Source organism: Mauremys mutica, chromosome 4 (assembly GCF_020497125.1).
Source record: "Mauremys mutica isolate MM-2020 ecotype Southern chromosome 4, ASM2049712v1, whole genome shotgun sequence".
NCBI lineage: Eukaryota > Metazoa > Chordata > Testudines > Geoemydidae > Mauremys > Mauremys mutica.
Genome location: NC_059075.1, coordinates 31,602,870 through 31,622,004, shown reverse-complemented (window position 1 = coordinate 31,622,004; position 19,135 = coordinate 31,602,870). Strand labels below are relative to the sequence as shown.

Sequence of the window (19,135 nt, the reverse complement as noted above, 5' to 3'; positions counted from 1 at the left end):
ACTGAAAAACAATCAGAATGGTAGGAGAACCAACAGAGGACAGGAGTCATGAAAGTCTGAAGGAAACTGATAAGAGTGAGTGATTAATCAGAAAGTTCAGGGAAGGAGATGGGTGAACATTCATTTAAGGTTCAGAATTTAATCTTTTGCCTGTTCTGGTAATTTACATGAACATTTCTCACACAGTGTTCTCTGATTAATACCATTACTTCATATTTTAGGAATAAAAGACGATTACCTTTTCTGTAACTGGTGTTCTTCGAGATGTGTTGCTCATGTCTATTCCACAATAGGTGTGCATGCTCGTCACGTACACCGGTGCCGGAAGTTTTTCCCCTAGCAGTACCTGTAGGGGAGCGCCCCAGCGACCCTTGGAGTGGCGCCTCCATGGCACAGTATAAGTGGCACTGCGTGCTCCCCCCACCCTCAGTTCCTTCTTGCCAAACAACTCTGACAGAGGGGAAGGCGGGACGGATGTGGAATAGACATGAGCAACACATCTCGAAGAACACCAGTTACGGAAAAGGTAACTGTCTTTTCTTCTTCTCTTAGAGAAGTGGGCCAATGATGCTGATGTTTGCCACAGGGCATTTGAAATTTTTGCCACCCCTTCATGGAGAGGCAAGGCCACCCTGCCTGGTGCTGAGGAGGACAGCACATTAAACAAGGAGTCTGAGGGCTCCTCCATCTCCTCCTCCTCTTCCTCTGAGGTCTGGAGAGGGAGGCTGGTGGTCCTTCTGAGGCTCCGGCCACCAAGCGAGCCCCACCGGGGGCTGCATCGGTGCCCACAGTGCTCACTGGTACCATTGAGCTAGCCACGGGGCCCGGTACCACTGCACCTGCTTTGGCACCAGCAGAGCCAGTTGTTCGGCCTGGCTGGCCTGGCCCATTGATGGACGACTACGAAGGGAGGACGGGCTGACATAGGACCTGCCGCTGTCCCCAGACCAGGAGAAGCAGCGGTGCTGGGAGCGATGCCTACCACCGGACTGCAATCCCGATGTGGAGGACCGGTACCGTCAGTAACAGCTGCTCCACGATTGGCTCGGACGTGTGGACCTGCAATGGCGAGACACCGGTGATCGACGCCCAGGGCTGTGAAGGCAGTGCCGTGGCAGGGTCCTGGAGTGGGATGGCGAACAGGAACGATGTCGACATCCGTGCCGTGACCGGCTGTGATAACCCCTCCGAGACGAGGACCTTTGGCGACGTCTGCCTCGGTCCCGTCAATGTTTGCTCCTCGAGGCGGAGCGGTGCTGAGAGTCTCGGTCGGATGGAACCCAATCAGACAGTTTGGTGGGCGTCGAGGGCAATCCACGTGGACTTTGCCCTGAACGGTTGCTGGGCGGCGAATGACGTCAGGAACATTCTCTCGACTGAGACTGGGAGGCGGTGAAAAGTGATACTTGTGTGTTTGTTAATATCACTTTTCACAGCAAGCCCCAGGACAAATTAAGCCATAGATGGGGGAGTGGGGAAGCAGCGGGGGTGACGGGGTGGGTTGGGTGTGAGACCCATGGTGAGAGCTGGGGGTCAGAACCTCACGTCTGCAGCCTGGAGCCAGGGATCAGAGCCTGCTGGAGTTGGAGCCTGGAGCCCTTTGGCCAGAGCTGTGGGTTGGAGCCTGAACACCCACAGGAGGAGCCCACAGACAGAGACTGAAGCCCAAAGTCCTGCCCCACCCCCAACCACCACTCCAGACTGAAGCCCAAGCCCCATCGTCCCTGGGAAGGTTGGGGGAACTCACCTTACTCCTCCAGCATTGTGCCCCACCTGTCTTGAGAGGTGGTGCTGGGCGCCATCCCCTGTTGGCAGCTTCAGCCACCAACCCCAAAGTGGCACATCCAGGAGCAACAGGGAGGGGGAGTGGCTGCTGCTTTGCCCTCCTCTGCCATCACTGCCCAGGAGGCTGCCATGGCTGCAAGAAAAATCACCAGTGGCTGCATGTGGCCACAGTGGCTGCATTTAAGAAAGGCTGATGTATACTGTTAGTGACTGAGAAAAAAGTCACATACTATACAACACTGTAGAAGGAACTGGATGCTTTCATGGACTATTTGCTCTGTGACTTTAAAAGTCCTAATGCAAGGTTGGAGGAAACCAGAAACCTCTGATGGTGCATATTCTAAGAATAGCTGCTAGTTTAGACTGTGAAAGGTGCTAAGTGAAAGCTGTAATTATTAGCAAGTAGCATGTAGAAATTAACCACCTACTTAAAAGTAATTTTTAGCTGCTACCACAATTCTGGACTGAAAGATAAGCATGCAGAGGCTAAGGGCATGTCTACATGGGCTTTCGGACTATAGGGTGTGAACAGCAGTGCACACTAAAGGGCTGTGCTGTATCTCCTCAGTGCGGATGCTGTGGGCATGAATTAAAAGGTTCCTAGTTCACATTAAAGTGGTCCTCCTCAAACAAGACTACACTAATGTGAACTAGGAACCTTCTAGTTCATGCCTGCTACAGCCACACTGGGAAAGTTACAGTGCAGTTCTTTGGTGCACACTGCTATTCAGATCCCCATAGTCTGAACTGCAGGGAAGTGTAGACAAGTCCTAGCTTAAAAAAACTCACACAGTTCAGTTTCTGGTACTCATGCCTGGAGTCAGGTCAGAACCATGCCAGCAATGAGTCCTGAATGATAGGGGCAAGCCAGTGTAGCTTTTGGAAATTGTTTTCTTTTGAACTAACAGATAGTAAAGCAATGGTGGGAGACAGCATGGTTTTATATGGAGAAGCTGGACACCATTAACTAGTAAGTATTCCTGTAACTAATAAGCCATTAATAGAATTAAGGGAACATAAAAAAGACAGACTAATGTACTACTTTGAGAGTATACACATGTTGTGTTCTGCATATGTTTTTAATATTTTAAATTCCAGAAGAGATTCAAAATCTATATTTAAGAATGTATGTAAAGGATGAACTCTTTGTTAGCTGCTGAACAGAATACTTTATTCAAGGCAAATCACTGATCTAATAATTACCCAAGCACCTCAATCCATTATGAGCTGATTCAGTCTGACATCTACAAATAAAGGAGTGAAAACATCTCTGTACCGCAGGAGGAAAAGAAGAGAAGCTGTTTTTTAATCCAACTAAGATGGAAATCATTTGTAAGAGGAAAAAAATTACCAGGCTAAAATCAGTGAGGCAAGTTTAAACAAGCCATTCATAAAAGGTTGACAAATAAGTCACCTGACTTGATAGGAGTTTCTCAAAGAAGAAATGGGGAACTACAGTTTGAAGATGCATGAGCTCAAAAACAAAATGGTGGGTTTGACTTGCAGGCTTTCCTCTTGCTCCACCCTGGAAAGAATGCCTCCAAGTTCTTGAATCCCTGTCCAAGATGTATGTTTAAGTTTTGCTAAGATTGCTATCATATGGTCTCTTTATAATAAAACTTATTGGCAGTATGAATGAATCCAATATGCTTTGTGTATTTACTTTTATTTTCATCCTTCCTTTAATGTATTTTGTGGCTTTGTAATTAACATGAATAAATCCTATATTAATGAAACAGAGGAAATTATAAGGGAGTTCGGTCTTAATGTATTTTTCAAAAGAATAATTGCACAGCATGTTAATTAATGACCGGTACTGTACTTTGTTTCCTTAACTGGACACACTAAAAAGTGTTTGAGCAGCAGCATTATCAGACAAAGAGTTCTTCTGATTAACATTCAAGATAAATCAGTGAGTTTCCACCTCTGCAGTGTAACCTTGGAAAGGTATTCAAAGTTTGAGGTTGCTTGATAACAGTGAACACTGAAGATGTGAGGTGGTGGCCCTGGGGAGACAAATCTGTGACAACTGCAAACAGAAAGAAGGGAGAGAAACTGAAGAAAAGATACCAACATATAGGGCAGCTATTTATTTAGACTGAACACCCTAACTCAGTCATGGTTCTACCTTTTGTGAGTAAAGCTGTCTTTCCTCAACTCATGGTAATTAGAACAACAAATTCCATACTCTCAAGAGCTGTGTCTGTCTATATTACAGTCATTATAAGGCTGAGTTAGTTATAAACACGTTCACATATTTTTGCTGTGCTGTGTTTCTACGATTTAACATAAGAACAGCCATACTGAATCAGACCAATGGTCCATCTACTCCAACATCCTGTCTTCTGACAGTGGCCAATGCCAGGTGCTTCAGAGGGAATGAAAAGAATTTGCAAATCACCAACTGATCCATCTCCTGTCATCCACTCCCAGCTTCTGGCAACCAGAGGAAAAACTGTACATTTTTATATCATATGAATGCAGAAGTTAATTTAATTAAGATAGCTAGAGTAAGATAGATAGTGCAACACTACTGTACAATGGCTGTTAAAAAGCAGTTTTCAAAACTGTGGCAGTGGTAGCCTCCTCATCAGAAGAAAGTGATTCCCCACACGGTGATCTTTGCTTTTATTTAGAGATTGTGTGCCATACATTAAGTTTAAAATAGGTTTTACAGCAGTCTATTGTTACAGATGGATAATATAAATAACCCTTTCAAGGTATCTTGAAAAAACCTGCCACTCTTTAGCCTTTCACCATGGTTCTCTGACCAAACCTGTTTTCTGACAGTCAAGGTACAGGAAATGCTCCTTTCTCAAGATGCAGAACTAAATCTATTTGTTACTATATGTCACAGTTGGAAAGGTAACAGCTGCTTGAGAAAAATAATGTACATCACCCTGAAACAATACACAAAATATCAGCCTTATGTGGTGAGTTAAGTAACCTTTATAAAAGAGATGAATTGGAAAGGGCTCAGAGGAGAGCAATACTTTGCAAGAGCTCTGCTCTCTCTTCTCTCTCCTTCATCTATGTTGTAAGGGTGCTCTTTCACTTCCACACCCACACAACTGGAGTGGCTCTGTCTTTTCCCTCTCTCTTCCTACTGGGTGCTCTGGCCTTCCTAGTTGTCTCTTCTCTTTCCCCAATTCTGCTCTTTCTAGTACACCTCTACCCCGATATAACGCTGTCCTTGGGAGCCAAAAAAATCTTACCACGTTATAGGTGAAACCATGTTATATCGAACTTGCTTTGCTCCACCGGAGTGCGCAGCCCCGCCCCCCCGGAGCGCTGCTTTACCGTGTTATATCCGAATTCGTGTTATATCAGGTCGCATTATATCAGGGTAGAGGTGTAACTGTAGTCAGGAGGCAGGGAAATGGCAGACATGGAGATCTGATCACCAGGGTATCTGAAGGAGGGGAACAGGAGGATATGGGCCGTACAGGAATGAATTCCTCTTGGCCACTGAGGAGAGAGTAGCCAAGCCAGCATCACTTGCTTCCTCACTACCCCCCACTAATGGGAATAAGCCAAGGGTTCCCCACAGCAGGGAGGACATGGTTCGCATCCACACATTGCGGATCAGTCACTGGTTCTCATTAGGCATTGAGGACTGAATAAGGAGTAATGGGTTTAAGCTACAACATTGAAAATTAAGGATGAATACGCAGAAAAATAAACTATGAGTTAAAAAATAAAACAAGTTGCAAGGGGAGGCTGTGAAAATTATCAGCACTGGAAATATTCAAAGCTAACAGACACTCGCCTGCTTAGCATGGCTTATGAATATTTAAACAAGTGATGCTATGATGCAGGGGAAGTGACTAGACTATCCCTACAGGCACATTCCAATTCTAAATCTCTGTGTGATTCTCTGGAGGAAAAGTCACCTCTTTTTGAACTGTCAGAATTAATAGGAATTCTAAGGCACTTCAACCAAATAAAGTACCATACTAATCACTAGCACATCTTTTGCTATCATTCTTTTGTTTTTCTGAAATAATTACTACTTGGCAGTGTTGCTACCTAATTACTTCTGCACAATAAAATGGTCAATGCAAGACAAGGCTAGTTAAGTATACAAAGAAATACAACAATACTAAAAATAAACATGATTACTTTTTAATGGCAAAGAACTCCAACAATTTGAAAAAGTTATGCTAAACTCCTACCAACGAACAAGTTAGTGATGTTTGCTAAATGACATGGTGTCTTAGAGACCTTTGATATATGGTTACTTTTTACTGTATGACCAACTGTTACTAAAGGTATTGTTAATATAGACTACAGTGTATGAATGACAAATATTTAAGCTAGTATACAGATAAGCATCCTGCAGGGTAAATGACCCAAATATAACCTTTAGGGACATATTTATAGATAATGTTTGTGGTTTTGTGTGTTTACATATATATAGTTAGAGGTTAACAGTGTAACCAAATGGTTCCTGTCTCTGCTGTATTCTGTGAATTCAGAGATGAAAAGTACATCTTAACATGTAAATGAACTGTAAATATAGTGATATCACTGTATTGATCTTTCTTTAAAATGTACAAATCATCTGCAAATGGCGGAAAATAGGCAATTGCATTATGTTGATCCGTGTAGTTAATTACCAGTGATGCTTGGGAAATAGGTCTACTTCAGAGTCTCGATGATTGCCTACTGTTCGGGCAAACAACTGGGTGGGGAAATTGCATGCAGGGCCATGAATGTAGGGCTGGGGCAGGGGGTTGGGGTGCAGGAGGGGGCTCAGGGCAGGGGGTTGGAGTGCAGGAGTGGTGCGGCAGGGGGCTTAGGGCAGGGGGTTGAAGTGCAGGAGGGGTGTGGCAGGGGGCTAGGAGCCCTCTGTCCCCCCCGCGACCCCTAGGGGCTGCAGGAACATGGTGCCGACCACTTCCGGGAGTGGCACAGGGCCCGCAGTGTCATGGGAGTGGCAATCCTGTGGGCCAGATCCAAAGCCCTGACAGGACAGATCCGGACTGCGGTTCATAGTTCTGTCCCCCCCCGCCCGGGCCTAAGGACTCTGAGTTGTCAAGAGAAGGCCTGGGACTGCATTACTGACAATCCTTGAAGCTTTAGGTGAAGCAAATAGTACTGAATATACGATTTTGTTGTCTGACAGGACAAGAATCCCTTCTGCCCTGGATCTAACCAGATGGAGAATCATTTTGCCAAATACGTAGCCCTGGTGGATGGTTTTCTGCTTCCTAGCAAGACCACCTGAACCAGGCTAAAACACGTAAGCTCTGAGGGGTTCAGCCATGGAGCTTACAGACCGTGAGATGAAGGAACTTGACGTTCAGATGCTGGAGGCGACTGTGATCCTGAAAGATTAGATTTGAAAACATAGGCAGGGGGATTGGTGTTTCCACCGACAGGTTTAGGAGGGTGGTGAACCAATGCTGATGTGGCCAGGCTGGTACTATCAGGATCAGCCTCACTCTGTCCCTTTAGACCTTCAGGATCTTGTGAATGAGTGGAACAGGCAGAAATGCATAGAAAACATGGTCCTTCCATGGGAGAAGGAATGCGTTCGCCAGCAAGCCCAGGCTGTGATTCTGAAAGGAGCAGAACTGCAGGCACTTCCTGTTGTATTTTCTCGCAAACTGGTCTATCTGGGGAGTCCCTCACCTCTGGAAAATGTCCTTGATGCCAGCTGAGTGAAAAGACCACTCGTGATTGGAGAACGATCTCCTGAGACGATCTGCCAACATGTACTGAGTCCCTGGAAGGTAGGAAGCCTCCAGATGGATGGAGCAGGTTATGCAGAACTCCCACAGGGGGAGGGCTTCCTGGCATAGGCGAGGAATGCACTTCACCCTATCTGTTTATACAGGACATTGTTGTCGTGTTGTCTGTAAGCACTGACACACACTTGCTATCCAAGTGAAACTGGAACGCTTGACAAGCAGACAGACCCCAGGTACAACCACCACAAGAGGGAGCTGACCACAGGAAGGGGAAGCATGATCACCATGTCCAGGCAATCCTGGACAGTATGCGGATGCTAGCGAAGCCTGGAGTGGTTTGAGTTGTAACCTTGTGAACTTCACAATATACATGCAGGACGCCACATGGCTCAGAAGTTTCAGGCGGATTCGTGACGTGATGGTAGGTTGCTTTCTGAGGCTCTGAATGATTGACCCTAATGCCTGGACTCTCGATTCCAGCAGGAAGGCTTTGGCCCGGACTGACTTGAGGACTGCCCCAATGAATTCTATTCTTTGGCCAGGAACAAAAATTGATTTCTCTGTGGTAACAGGCCCAACCTCTGGAAGGTTGACAGTATTAGCTGGATGTGCACCTCCACCTGGGCTTTGGACTGACCCGATAGGGGCACACCTGTACTCTCTGCTTTCTCAGGAAGGCCGCGACTATTGCCATGTACTTTGTGAAGACGGGAGTGGGGACGGGTGCTGATAGGCCAAATGGCAGTAGTGTGAACTGATGGTGAGCTTGACCCACAACGAACCGGAGGAATCTCCTGTGGTCTTGGAGGATTGAAATGTTCAAGTATGCATCTTTCACATTGAGGGCAGCATACCAGTTTTCTGGATCCAAGGAGGGGATAATGGAGGCCAAGGAGACCATGAGGAACTTCAGTTTCTCCATGAACTAGTTGAGGTTTCACAGGTCCAGGATGGGTCTGAAACTGTCTTTGGCCTTGGGGATTAGGAAAAAGTGGAGTAGAACCCCCTCCCCCATAGGAACCTCCTTTACCCCTCCCAGTTGCAGAAGCATTTGCACTTCCTGGAGTAGAAGTTGCTCCTGAGAAGGGTCCCTTAAGAGGGATGGAGAGGCAGGTTGGGAAGGAGGGGAAGAACTGAATTCCAGAGTGTATCTCAGAGTCTTATCATGTGTAGCACCCAGCAGTCTGACATAATATGGGCCCATGCCCAATAAAAGTGGGATAGCCAGTCCACAAAAGTAGGGAAGGTTGGATCCTGGCAAAGAACTGGTATGCCATCCTCAGACATACCCTCAACAGGCCTGCTTGGAGCTGGACGCTTGCCTGGCCAAACCCAATCCGTGGGTCGATAAGGGCTGAGTAGGGGGCCTCCATTCTTGTAGCCCCTACACCGCTTTCTACTATAGTCCTGCCTTGGCTGTGACTGGTAGAACCGAGATAGTGGTTGTGGCTTCCTCAAGCCAAGAGCACCTCCTCATCACCATGGCCAAGGCCATGGTCTGTATGGTTAAGTCAGCCACATCCAGAGACACTTGCAGGGACGCCTTCACTACTGCCCTACCTTCCTTGACCAATTTAAACTTCGTCATTGCACCCCAGGAGTTAAAGTTGCATCTGCTAAGGAGCACTTGCTGGTTAGCAATGCAAAGCTGGAGCGCTCCAGTGGCATAGTTGTCTGTCAATCAAAGAGGTCCAGTTTCTTGGCATCCTTAGCTTTAAGGGTAAGTCCCTGCTGCCCCTGCCATTTGCACTTGTTTGTTGCTGAGACAACCAGAGATCTGGAAACCAGGGTATATAGGTACTAAAATCCTTTTGGGAGAACAAAGTTCTTGTGTTGCACACTCTTTGCCGTAGGCTGTAAGAGTCTGGAATCTGCCAGAGCGCCTTGATATGTTCTAAGATGGCAGAATTCAGTGGCAGGACTACCTGAGAAGGGCCCAAAGGTGCCAAAATGTCCACCAAGGCATGGGAGAGCTCAGAAATTTTCTTCACCTGGACCCACAGGTTCTGTGCCACCCATCTCAACAATTCTTGGTGCGCCCTGTGGTCATCCTGTATGCGTGCCACCAAGATACCTGTAACTGCCTCATCTGTAGAGGAGGAAGAAGATTCCAGAACCAGTACATTGCTCTTGGCCATCCACTCCTGACAGGTCCTGTGGTGCTGGTCCCTGATGTGAGGTACCAGGCTCAGTATTTTGGTCCTGCCCCTGCACCACTAGAGGAGGAGGCGGCGACAGGGCTCTAGTTTCCGATGCCACCGAGTATGACATCCTTGACTGGGGTCCTTGGGACTGATGGAAAGCACTCCACAAATTCCCAAAGGGCCATTTACAGGCATCTGCCACTGTGCTTGCCAGACCGCAGGAGACAACCCCTGGCTCATGTCCACCATCCAGGACCGGCGGTCCGAGTGGTGCCGACTCCTGTGTGAGGTATAGGACTCCGGCTCTGAGGATTCACTCCCCAGAGGACCATGGGGGTGTGATGCTGACAAGTGGTGCTGGGATGGAGGCAACCAATGCTGCTGCATCACTGCTGGCTTTCCTTTCAACAGCACCCGGGGCCTTGGTACCATAGCTGGCTTTGCCTCCGGTGCTGGCTCACGTCTAATTGGCAACAGTGGCACTGGGAGGGACATCAGATCCTGTGCCACCTGGAATATGTCTGGCATAGATGGGAGCTCCAGTCTCACACTCCTATGGCTCTCCCTTTGGGGAGAGTCCAACAGCATTGGACTCAACGGCTCTCTCCCTGGGGTCAGAGTCAACGGTGCCACAGCAGCAGTCATTGACCCTTGTGTGGTTCTCACTCTGCCAGAGTCCTTCTGACTGGTGGGCTTTGGGGTCGGGGAGTGTCCCCTGCCTGGTTCTGTGCTGCTTCTTGCGCAGTACTGGCGAACAGGAGTAGTGCCACGTGCTCTCCTCCGCTGACCTCCTTTGTACTGGCAACCTGTGGTGGTGCCGGGAGTCATGTGACACCAGCAAGGAATCTTTCCTTGGTGCCAGAGAGGCTGGGCTGCGGTGACCGTCCCTCACAGAAGCAGGTGTACTCCTCCTCACAGAGGCAGAGGTGCTTGGCGCTGAGTCATGGTGACTTGGCTCTGAGGGATGAAGAGCCGCTTCCATCTGGAGGAACTTAAGTCTCTCTGTGATGCGTCGGATCACAGAAGCCTCCTTGGGGCTGCCAACTGATGTGCCAAGACTACTTCTATCCCTGCTTTCCCTGCCAGCTTGGTACTCCAGCACCCTGTCTTGTTGAGCCAGACATGCCAGTCTGCTCCAACACAGACCCAGGGTCTGACCCACGTGCCCCAAAGCTGGAGACTTAACTGAAAGCAACGTAAGAAGTGTTCCTGTCTAACACTTAGATGCCCAACTCCCATTTGGGTCCAACCCCCAAATAAATCTGTTTTACCCTGTATAAAGCTTACAGGATAAACTCATAAATTGTTCGCCCTCTATAACAACTGATAGAGAGAGATGCACAACACACTCTGGGTTAATTAATAAGTAAAAAGTGATTTTATTAAATACAGAAAGTAGGATTTAAGTGGTTTGAAGTAGTGACATACAGACCAAAGTGATTTACCAAGCAAAATAAAATAAAACATGCAAGTCTAAGCCTAGTACAGTAATAAAACTGAATACAGATAAAATCTCACCCTCAGAGATGTTTCAATAAGTTTCTTTCACAGTCTGGATGCCTTCCTAGTCTGGGCACAACCCTTTCCCCTGGTCCAGCCCTTTTCCCAGCTCAGGTGGTAGCTAGGGGATTTCTCATGATGGCTGCCTTTGTTCTGTTCCACCCACTTATATATCTTTTGCATAAGGCGGGAATCCTTTGTCCCTCTCTGGGTCTCCAACCCCACCGCCCCCTTCTAAATGGAAAAGTACCAGGTTAAAGATGGATTCCATGTCACTGTAAGACATGTAAGACACTGTAAGACTTACATGTCACTGTAAGACTTCATTATCCACTTGCCAGCACACACGTATACAGGGAGACTTACAAGTAAAACAGAGTCATCTGCAGACAATTGTCCTGGTTAATGGGAGCCATCAAGATTCCAAACCACCATTAATGGCCCATACTTTGCATAATTACAATAGGCCCTCAGAGTTATATTTCATATTTCTAGTTTCAGATACAAGAATGATACATTCATGAAAATAGGATGAACACACTCAGTAGATTATAAGCTTTGTAATGATACCTTATAAGAGACTGGCATATTCCAGTTACATTATATTCATACTCAGTAGCATATTTTCATAATATCATATAGCGTGCAATGTCACACTCTGGTCCCTTTCTTTTTGGGTCTGGGGCTTGAAACCTCTACAAATCCTGTAATGATCACGCAGTTGGGATTCGCCCAAACATTTGAGGCAAGCTGAGTGGGAATCACTGATAGGCACAGGCTTGTGGCAAGCCTTGAATGGCTTAAACCCCAGAGACTGAGGCATTCCCTGGTGCTGGACAGGAGAGAACCCTGATAAACGGGGTCCTACTCTATACTAGCAACTAGTAACTTCTGCAAACACTAACTACTAACATTTTTAGAACTATTTACAGGAAAATATACAAGTCCACCGGGGAGAGTACGTGCAGAGCAAGAACGAGCAGTTCCAGTGACCGTCACAGGTGGAAAGAAGGAATTGAGGGGGTGGCAGGCCCCTATATACAACACCATGAGGGTGTGACTCCAGGGGGCACCAGAGCCAACCCAACAGATACCACTGAGGGAAAAGCCTTCTGGAGACACTGCACTCAGTGCGCACACACCTACATGGGAATGGACAATGAGCAAGCACCCAAAGAACTACTTTTCAAATTGAATATTTTTAAAAGAATGATTAGAACACTGATTTCACATAAACCATTATGCAATGCACTATTACCATCCACTGCCATCAGTGACACTCTCTGACTTAGAGTTTGGTGCAAAGCTTCAGGCCACTCTTGGGCACAAACTCCATTCCAGATCATTCACCAGTTAGGAAAATGCTACCACACATCCCAACAGGCAAACCAAGAAATGGCGACACCAGAAGCCCACTATCACTTTTACACTGGATGGGTGTCACAAAAGCAAAATGATACTGGTTTACTCCAGTGACATTGTCGTCAAGTTAAGTTTTTATACAGTGCTAATGTTTTTTCTTCCAGCTGCAGTTGTAATATCTGATATTCCTGTAAATGCCTGCTCCTCTCCAGGGGAAATAAGGCATCTATGTTCCATGCTATTTAGCTTCTCAAGAAGCTTCAGACACCATAATGCCTACAAAGGGGACAGGATCCAAATTTTCCCCTTTTAAAAAACAAAAACAAAAGTTCAGTAACTTAAGTATAAAAAATTAAACAACCAACTAGCCAGCACCAGCAAGCACTTCACACGGTCAGCCCAGAGGCCTAGTTCAAGTTTTGGGCCCAATCTATTGCTTGCTTTGCCACACGATTCCATCAACCTCCATTCACACTTTTTGAAAAGAGCATAAACAAATGTGCAACTTTTTTACTTTATTGAAATACTAAATACCATGTTTACAGCACTACTTTGAACACGTGCCTTTCAGATCCAGCCCACAATGATTATGGTGTGTCTGCAGTAGCTTTAATAAATACTGTCCAGCCTCCCTTTGTAACAGAAGCACTTGCATATATTAGAAGTATCTGAATTTTTGCACACGGAAAAAAGCAGAAACCTATCCAGCACCCTTTAAAAAAAAAAAAAAAGCAGTCTCCCCTTTTTTTTAACCTATACATCCAATGAATATATTTTGGAAGATAAGCTTTAATTATTGTGCACCCTTATGTAGAGTGATAGAAGCAACTCACATTAAAACTATATTTATATGGTTAAGTTCAGCAAACTATGATATGCATTATTTTTATTATTAGGACCCAAAGACTATTAAACATTCTTATGGTGATTGACGTTTAGTTAAAAAGTTCCACAAAAACACAGCAACCCTCAATTCTCAAGGACAAATTTGCCAAATAAGAAATTTTAGAAATCCATGACTTAATACAGTCTAAACTGTAGTTATAAAATGCAACAACACTGTGACAAGGTTATTAAATTAAAAACTAAATGCCATCCTTATTGACCACTGTTTAATTTATAAAACATATAATGTTCTTTCTTGAAATGCAAAAAAATGCCACACTTTGAATAAGTGTCCTTAAAAGCTCCAATTTCAGTTGACAAATGATAATAGTCTGACCTGCTGAATTAAATGAATACAGATTCCTGGCTGTTTCATAGGTTAGTGAACAGGGAAAAAAAAAGTTGTTTTTGTTTTCCAGTACCTGCATGAAGCCAGATTTGAGCCAGAGTCATCCAAGGATGCAGAGGACCTTGCTTAGGAGCACTGCTCTGCAAAGATGAAGCAACCTCAGACAGTGCCTGCTCCACTCTGGAGGCTGCTATTGACGTTGCATGGACTGAACCTGCAGAAGTAATAAAAAAAATTACATCAGTGTGTAGAGATGGGAGGGGAAGAAAGGAAGACAAAAATGTTCACAAAGGCTGGGTTAAATACTACACCTTAACCCTTTCCATAACACAGGCTTCACCAAAAAAGCTAACTTGGGTCTTAACTTCTGGATGTTTGCTGTCAGCCTTTTTCTGATGTAAAATGCACAAATGTGAGTGAATGTACACTAAAATCATGTTATGATTTTACTAGCAGCAATGTTTGATGCCAAATTGAGTAGCCACTGTGAACACTGAAGATTTAACTCAGCATTTCATTTATGAGTATAAATGATTCAAAGAAGGTTTGTGATGGTACTATATGCTGTAACCTTTATGCTGCTGCATGCACTTTGATGTTAGTAATTGCAATGTCTTTTCATAGAGTGCAATTAGATGTCTATTTAAAGGCTAATAATAGATTGCAAAAAAGAAAGACAGAACTAAAATATATAGGCTGAGCACGATATGCCCCTGCATGGATACACGATTAAATTGCATGGGATGTAAACTTTAGCTAATCAACAATGTTGAAGAAAATGTTTAGCAGCCTAATAATTCCTTGCAGGAAGAATATCTTGAAAATGCTGAATGGAATGGATTAGTCTCTCAAAATAAAGCTTTTCTGACAGATATTAAAATTCAGTCTGAAATAGTATCTCTTTTCCAGTAAATGAAAAATGAAATAGGTTTTCCACCAATTCAGTATGTATGCTACCCTCATGATAAATTAAGCGTATGTATTAAATATTTAACTGTCAGCAGAGAATCTTTAGCACTGATGTTTTTCTATCCAGACCATAAACATTTAAAGTTATAGTTCTCACTGTGATTTTAAATACTTACAAATCCACTGTAAATTTGTTCTGTAATTTCAAATTGTATTTGAGGCTCACTGGGCTTGATTAAAGAAGAAGTAGTTTTACACTGCTTACAGAGATAGGAAAACAGGAACACAGGAAATGCCAGACTGGATCAGAACAAAGGTTCACCTAGTCCAGTATCCTGCCTCTCATAATTACCAGCAGCAGATGCTTTACAGGAAGATGTTAAACTGATTACCACAGAAGTCAAAGACATAAGCTTGGTGATTGCTTGCCTAAAACTGCGAACAGTAAACGTGAGCTGGTCATGTGACTGTTGACATTACAGGCCTTCACAAGAGAAGAGACACACTATGGATGGCTTTCAGTAAACTGCTGCAGTTTGATGTAGTAACATCAGAGTACATTTAAAGTGGAGGAGGTGGTGAATGCAGACACATATTGCATAATTTATCCCAATGCTTCTCTTGTCTACTGTCCCCTCCCCCAGACTATGATGGTGTCAGCTTCCCAATCAATTTGGGAAATGCTGATGTGTGTATTTTATTATTTGCATTGGAGAGAGAAATTTGTCACTATGTTTGAAAAGTCCTGTCAAGGCTATAAAAGCAGTGATTCCATTCATTTCAGGATCCGGTCCACCATTTCCCCCTTAGGTTTTAAAGATGCCAAGCTCCACAATCAACAGCAGAGACTCATGCTCTCTCCCAGCAGCAAGGGGCTCAGAGAATTTTCTTAGTTAAAAAGTGTAAAGGATGTCTGATGCGATCTGTGCAGTGGCTCAGAAACAGAGTAGAAGCCTTTGCTACTCCCAGTGCTGACATGGTCTGTTGTAAATGGTTAAGAAGGAGAATCCACCCCAGAACTCTTGAAGAACTGGTAAGGAAGGGATGCAGCTCCTTGATATGAAGAAAAGCTGAGGAAAGGAGAAAGTTGTAGACCATTATCCAACCCCTCACTCGTAAGAATACAAAGCTTCAGCAGGGAGGAGGAGTTCCCTAGCAGGAGGCTGGTTATACAGTGAGAACCATGTAATCTTAACAGGAGTAAACATTTTCCAGTATGCAAACAAATGTTTTGGTACCTTCTAAATAGGCCAAAATTTGCTCCATTTAGCATATATATTATTCAGATTGCACATCCCTAGTATCTAGGTCTAAAGTCAGAAAAAACAATGGAATGTAAACAGTTTACTACAGTAATTCTGTAAGTGGATAAATCCACATACAGTGTTACAGTAACCTGGTGGTAAAACTTATTTGAGCAGAGGATAGTTCTATAGGATAATAAGCAACTATACCAAAGTTATAACAGCTTATTTAAGAACATAAGAATGGCAATGAGGGTTCAAGATCAGTGATCCATCTAGCCCAGTATCCTGTCTTCCAACAGCAGCCAATGCCAGATGCTTCAAAGGGAATGAAAAGAACAGGGTAATTTACTGATTGATCCATCCCTGTTGTCCAGTCCGAGCTTCTAGTAGTCAGACATTTAGGATATCTAGAGCATTTAGGAAACCCTGACCATCTTGACTAACAGCCATCAATGGATCTATCCTCCACAAACTTATCTAATTCTTTTTTGAATCCAGTTATACCCTAAGCTGTTCTATACCCCTAATCTTTCTATTGCATGTATCTGTATGTTTTCCAATTCTAATTTTGAGATGGGGCACCAGAACTGCACACAGTTTTCAAGGTGTGCAAGTACCAGGGATTTCTATAGTGACATTATGATATTTTCTGTCTTATTATCTATCCCTTTGTTAATGGTGCCTACCATTTTGTTAGGTTTTTTGACTGCAGCAGCACACTGAGCAGATGTTTTCAGAAAACTATCCATGATGACTTCAAGAGCTCTTTTTTGAGTGGTAATAGCTTATTCAGAACCCACCAATTTGTACAGATATTTGGGATTATGTTTTCCAGTGTGCATTACTTTGCACTTAACAACACTGAATTTCATTTGCCATTTTGTTGCCCAGTCACCCAGTTTTGAGAGAGGGATAGCCTCTAATGCAGCCTCTGGCAGTCTCTGTATTTTGTGGGTCTCTAGACAACACTACCACTGAAGCTTCATCATGCCTGGGCTATGCCTTTTTATAGTCACATAGTCTTTTCAATCATCAAATCAAGCGTCCTGACCATGTGTCACTCTCATCCCTGGAAATCTAATCCCACAATATTTCATGCTTCTCTGGTATCACCACAATTAATTAGCATTTAGCTCATTCATGGCTCTTCCAGTAGAAATGCATGGTACACAGTTTCTTTTAATAGTTGTTCGGTGGACAACTGGGAGCAGTTCTCTTAAAAGCAGAGTTTTGAGTGCCCAAAATTCACTCTGCCTTTCTTCTAGTTTCTTCAGAAGTTTTCTTATTTAAAATCCAGATTTCTTGCTCTACATCTCACACTTGCTATGATGCTAAATGCCTACATTCTGGCTTCCCGTTCCACTCTACCGCACACTCACTCTGCTCTTTCCCCAGCATCACACAGATCTCTCCTAGTTTTGTTTGTATGGTTATAGACCCTCAGCCAATCACATTCCTTTGCCAGTTGCTTAGCTCTCTCCAGCAAGGTTTTGTTGCTGCATTTCACTCAATTTTTATCCCCCTTCCATCCCCAAAAGGTGCTATGGCAGTTTTGCTCTCATTGCTTTGCCCAGGAATATATATATATTCTGTATTTTTTAATCCCTATCCAGCCCATCAGAATTCATTGTAAAGGCCAACTTGTGTCCCAGCTGAATATGCTGTAAAATAATCTATTATCTCTTCATCAGAAAACGTAACCCATACAGAGAACCTGTTGGACAACTGCTAAAATCAGGATTTAAGCATGAACGTTGTGAAGAACTGAAGAAGGGTTTTGTTCCCTTAAAACAGAAACTGAAGGTTCTTTTGAACTCAAATGTCTGAAAAAGGCATGAGAGGTCTGGGAAAGAAAACTAGTCATAATACATCAGCATAATGGCTCTCTGCTATCACCTTTGGCTTGTTTGGTTTTACTTTGACTAGGATTCATCTTTGATACTAAAATTGTCTTAATGGCGGGAAGTTTTTGAAAGTTCAAGAACTCACATTTAGTTACCACCTGAATAACATCTGGAAATAGTAATTATCTCACACATGGTAAAATGATGTGTGAGATTTGCTGTCTAACTTTTTATGTCATGGCACATTTTTGTTGAGAAATATTTTGCTTTACTTCCAAGTTTCGCAATCGCTATTCGGGATTTATGAAGAGAATTTTTGTCACTAAACCAACATTTTATTAGTTTACAATCAGCCTTTGCTTGTTTGAACATTTTAATCAATAAGCTTTTAATTCAATAGGAGACTTCATCTGTCATAATGTGAACAAATTACCAAGGAAATCTGACATTGTGACCAGATGATTACTGAATTGTCAGCATTTTTACTGGCATTTGCTCTGAGAAGTCCTTTACATCTCAAAGACTTGCTTATTGCCTGATTTCAGCAAATACAGCAATGCCCTAAATTTACAGATTATCTCTAAAATCTTCTTTTAGATTATCTAAAATTCCATCTTGTCCTGAAGCCTAGATGTTCATAAGCTTCACTATCTAAAAAAAAATTATGATAAAATCCATGTCTTTCCTAGTAATTTTCTTGGTAATTTCTAAATAAATTTCAACATTAAATACTTGATTTAATGAAAGTCTGTCATATATTCTTGCTCTTACCGCAGAAGAGGAAAGTTGCTTTATAAATCAAATGTAATGGAATAATGTCTTATTCAAAGCAAGAGAAATCTGAATTCAACAGAAACATTCAGGCAGGATGAAGAACACTTCCAATTTCACATGCACAAAAAGCAGGCATTAAAGCATTTAAAAATACTAATGGTGTAACATGCACTGGATTGTGTGCTAATGCAAGCAAACACATTTTGTGTAAAAAGACAGTACCTTCTGCAGGGCTACATAAAGCAGATGTTTCAATTGAAATTTACATTCTTCCTACTGAATATTCACAAGGCACGGGAGACACTTTTCCTCACACAGAAGTTGCAATGTTAATTATCAGTTTGGGCAGACGAACATTTCAAGAAAGCCAAATCTGGGCAATAAGATTTAGCATACCCTCTCCTTTAGTTCCCTGAATAACACTATCTGCAATGAGACAAGATGGGTGACGTAATATCTTCTAATGGACCAACATCTGTTGGTGAGAGAGACAAGCTTTCACGCTTAGAGAGAGCTCTTCTTCAGATCTTCACAGGTCTATCTGCACTGAACAGACACCATATTTGCAGCGAAATATGTACTGCTCTTCCAAATTCTTCTTCCTCCCCACCCCTTAGTTAAAAAAGTATCTTCCACTACT

The 19,135-nt window shown here is 43.7% G+C and overlaps 1 protein-coding gene across 3 annotated transcripts in view; it reads right to left on the bottom strand.

The window, feature by feature from the left end:
- Positions 1-19,135, bottom strand: part of TTC7B (tetratricopeptide repeat domain 7B) — a 304,133-nt gene that overhangs the window by 60,503 nt on the left and 224,495 nt on the right. For all 3 annotated transcript variants that reach the window (XM_045016346.1, XM_045016347.1, XM_045016349.1), the window contains one exon: positions 13,795-13,935. In XM_045016346.1, the coding sequence (XP_044872281.1) occupies positions 13,795-13,935 (141 nt within the window). The remainder of the gene's footprint in view (positions 1-13,794; positions 13,936-19,135) is intronic.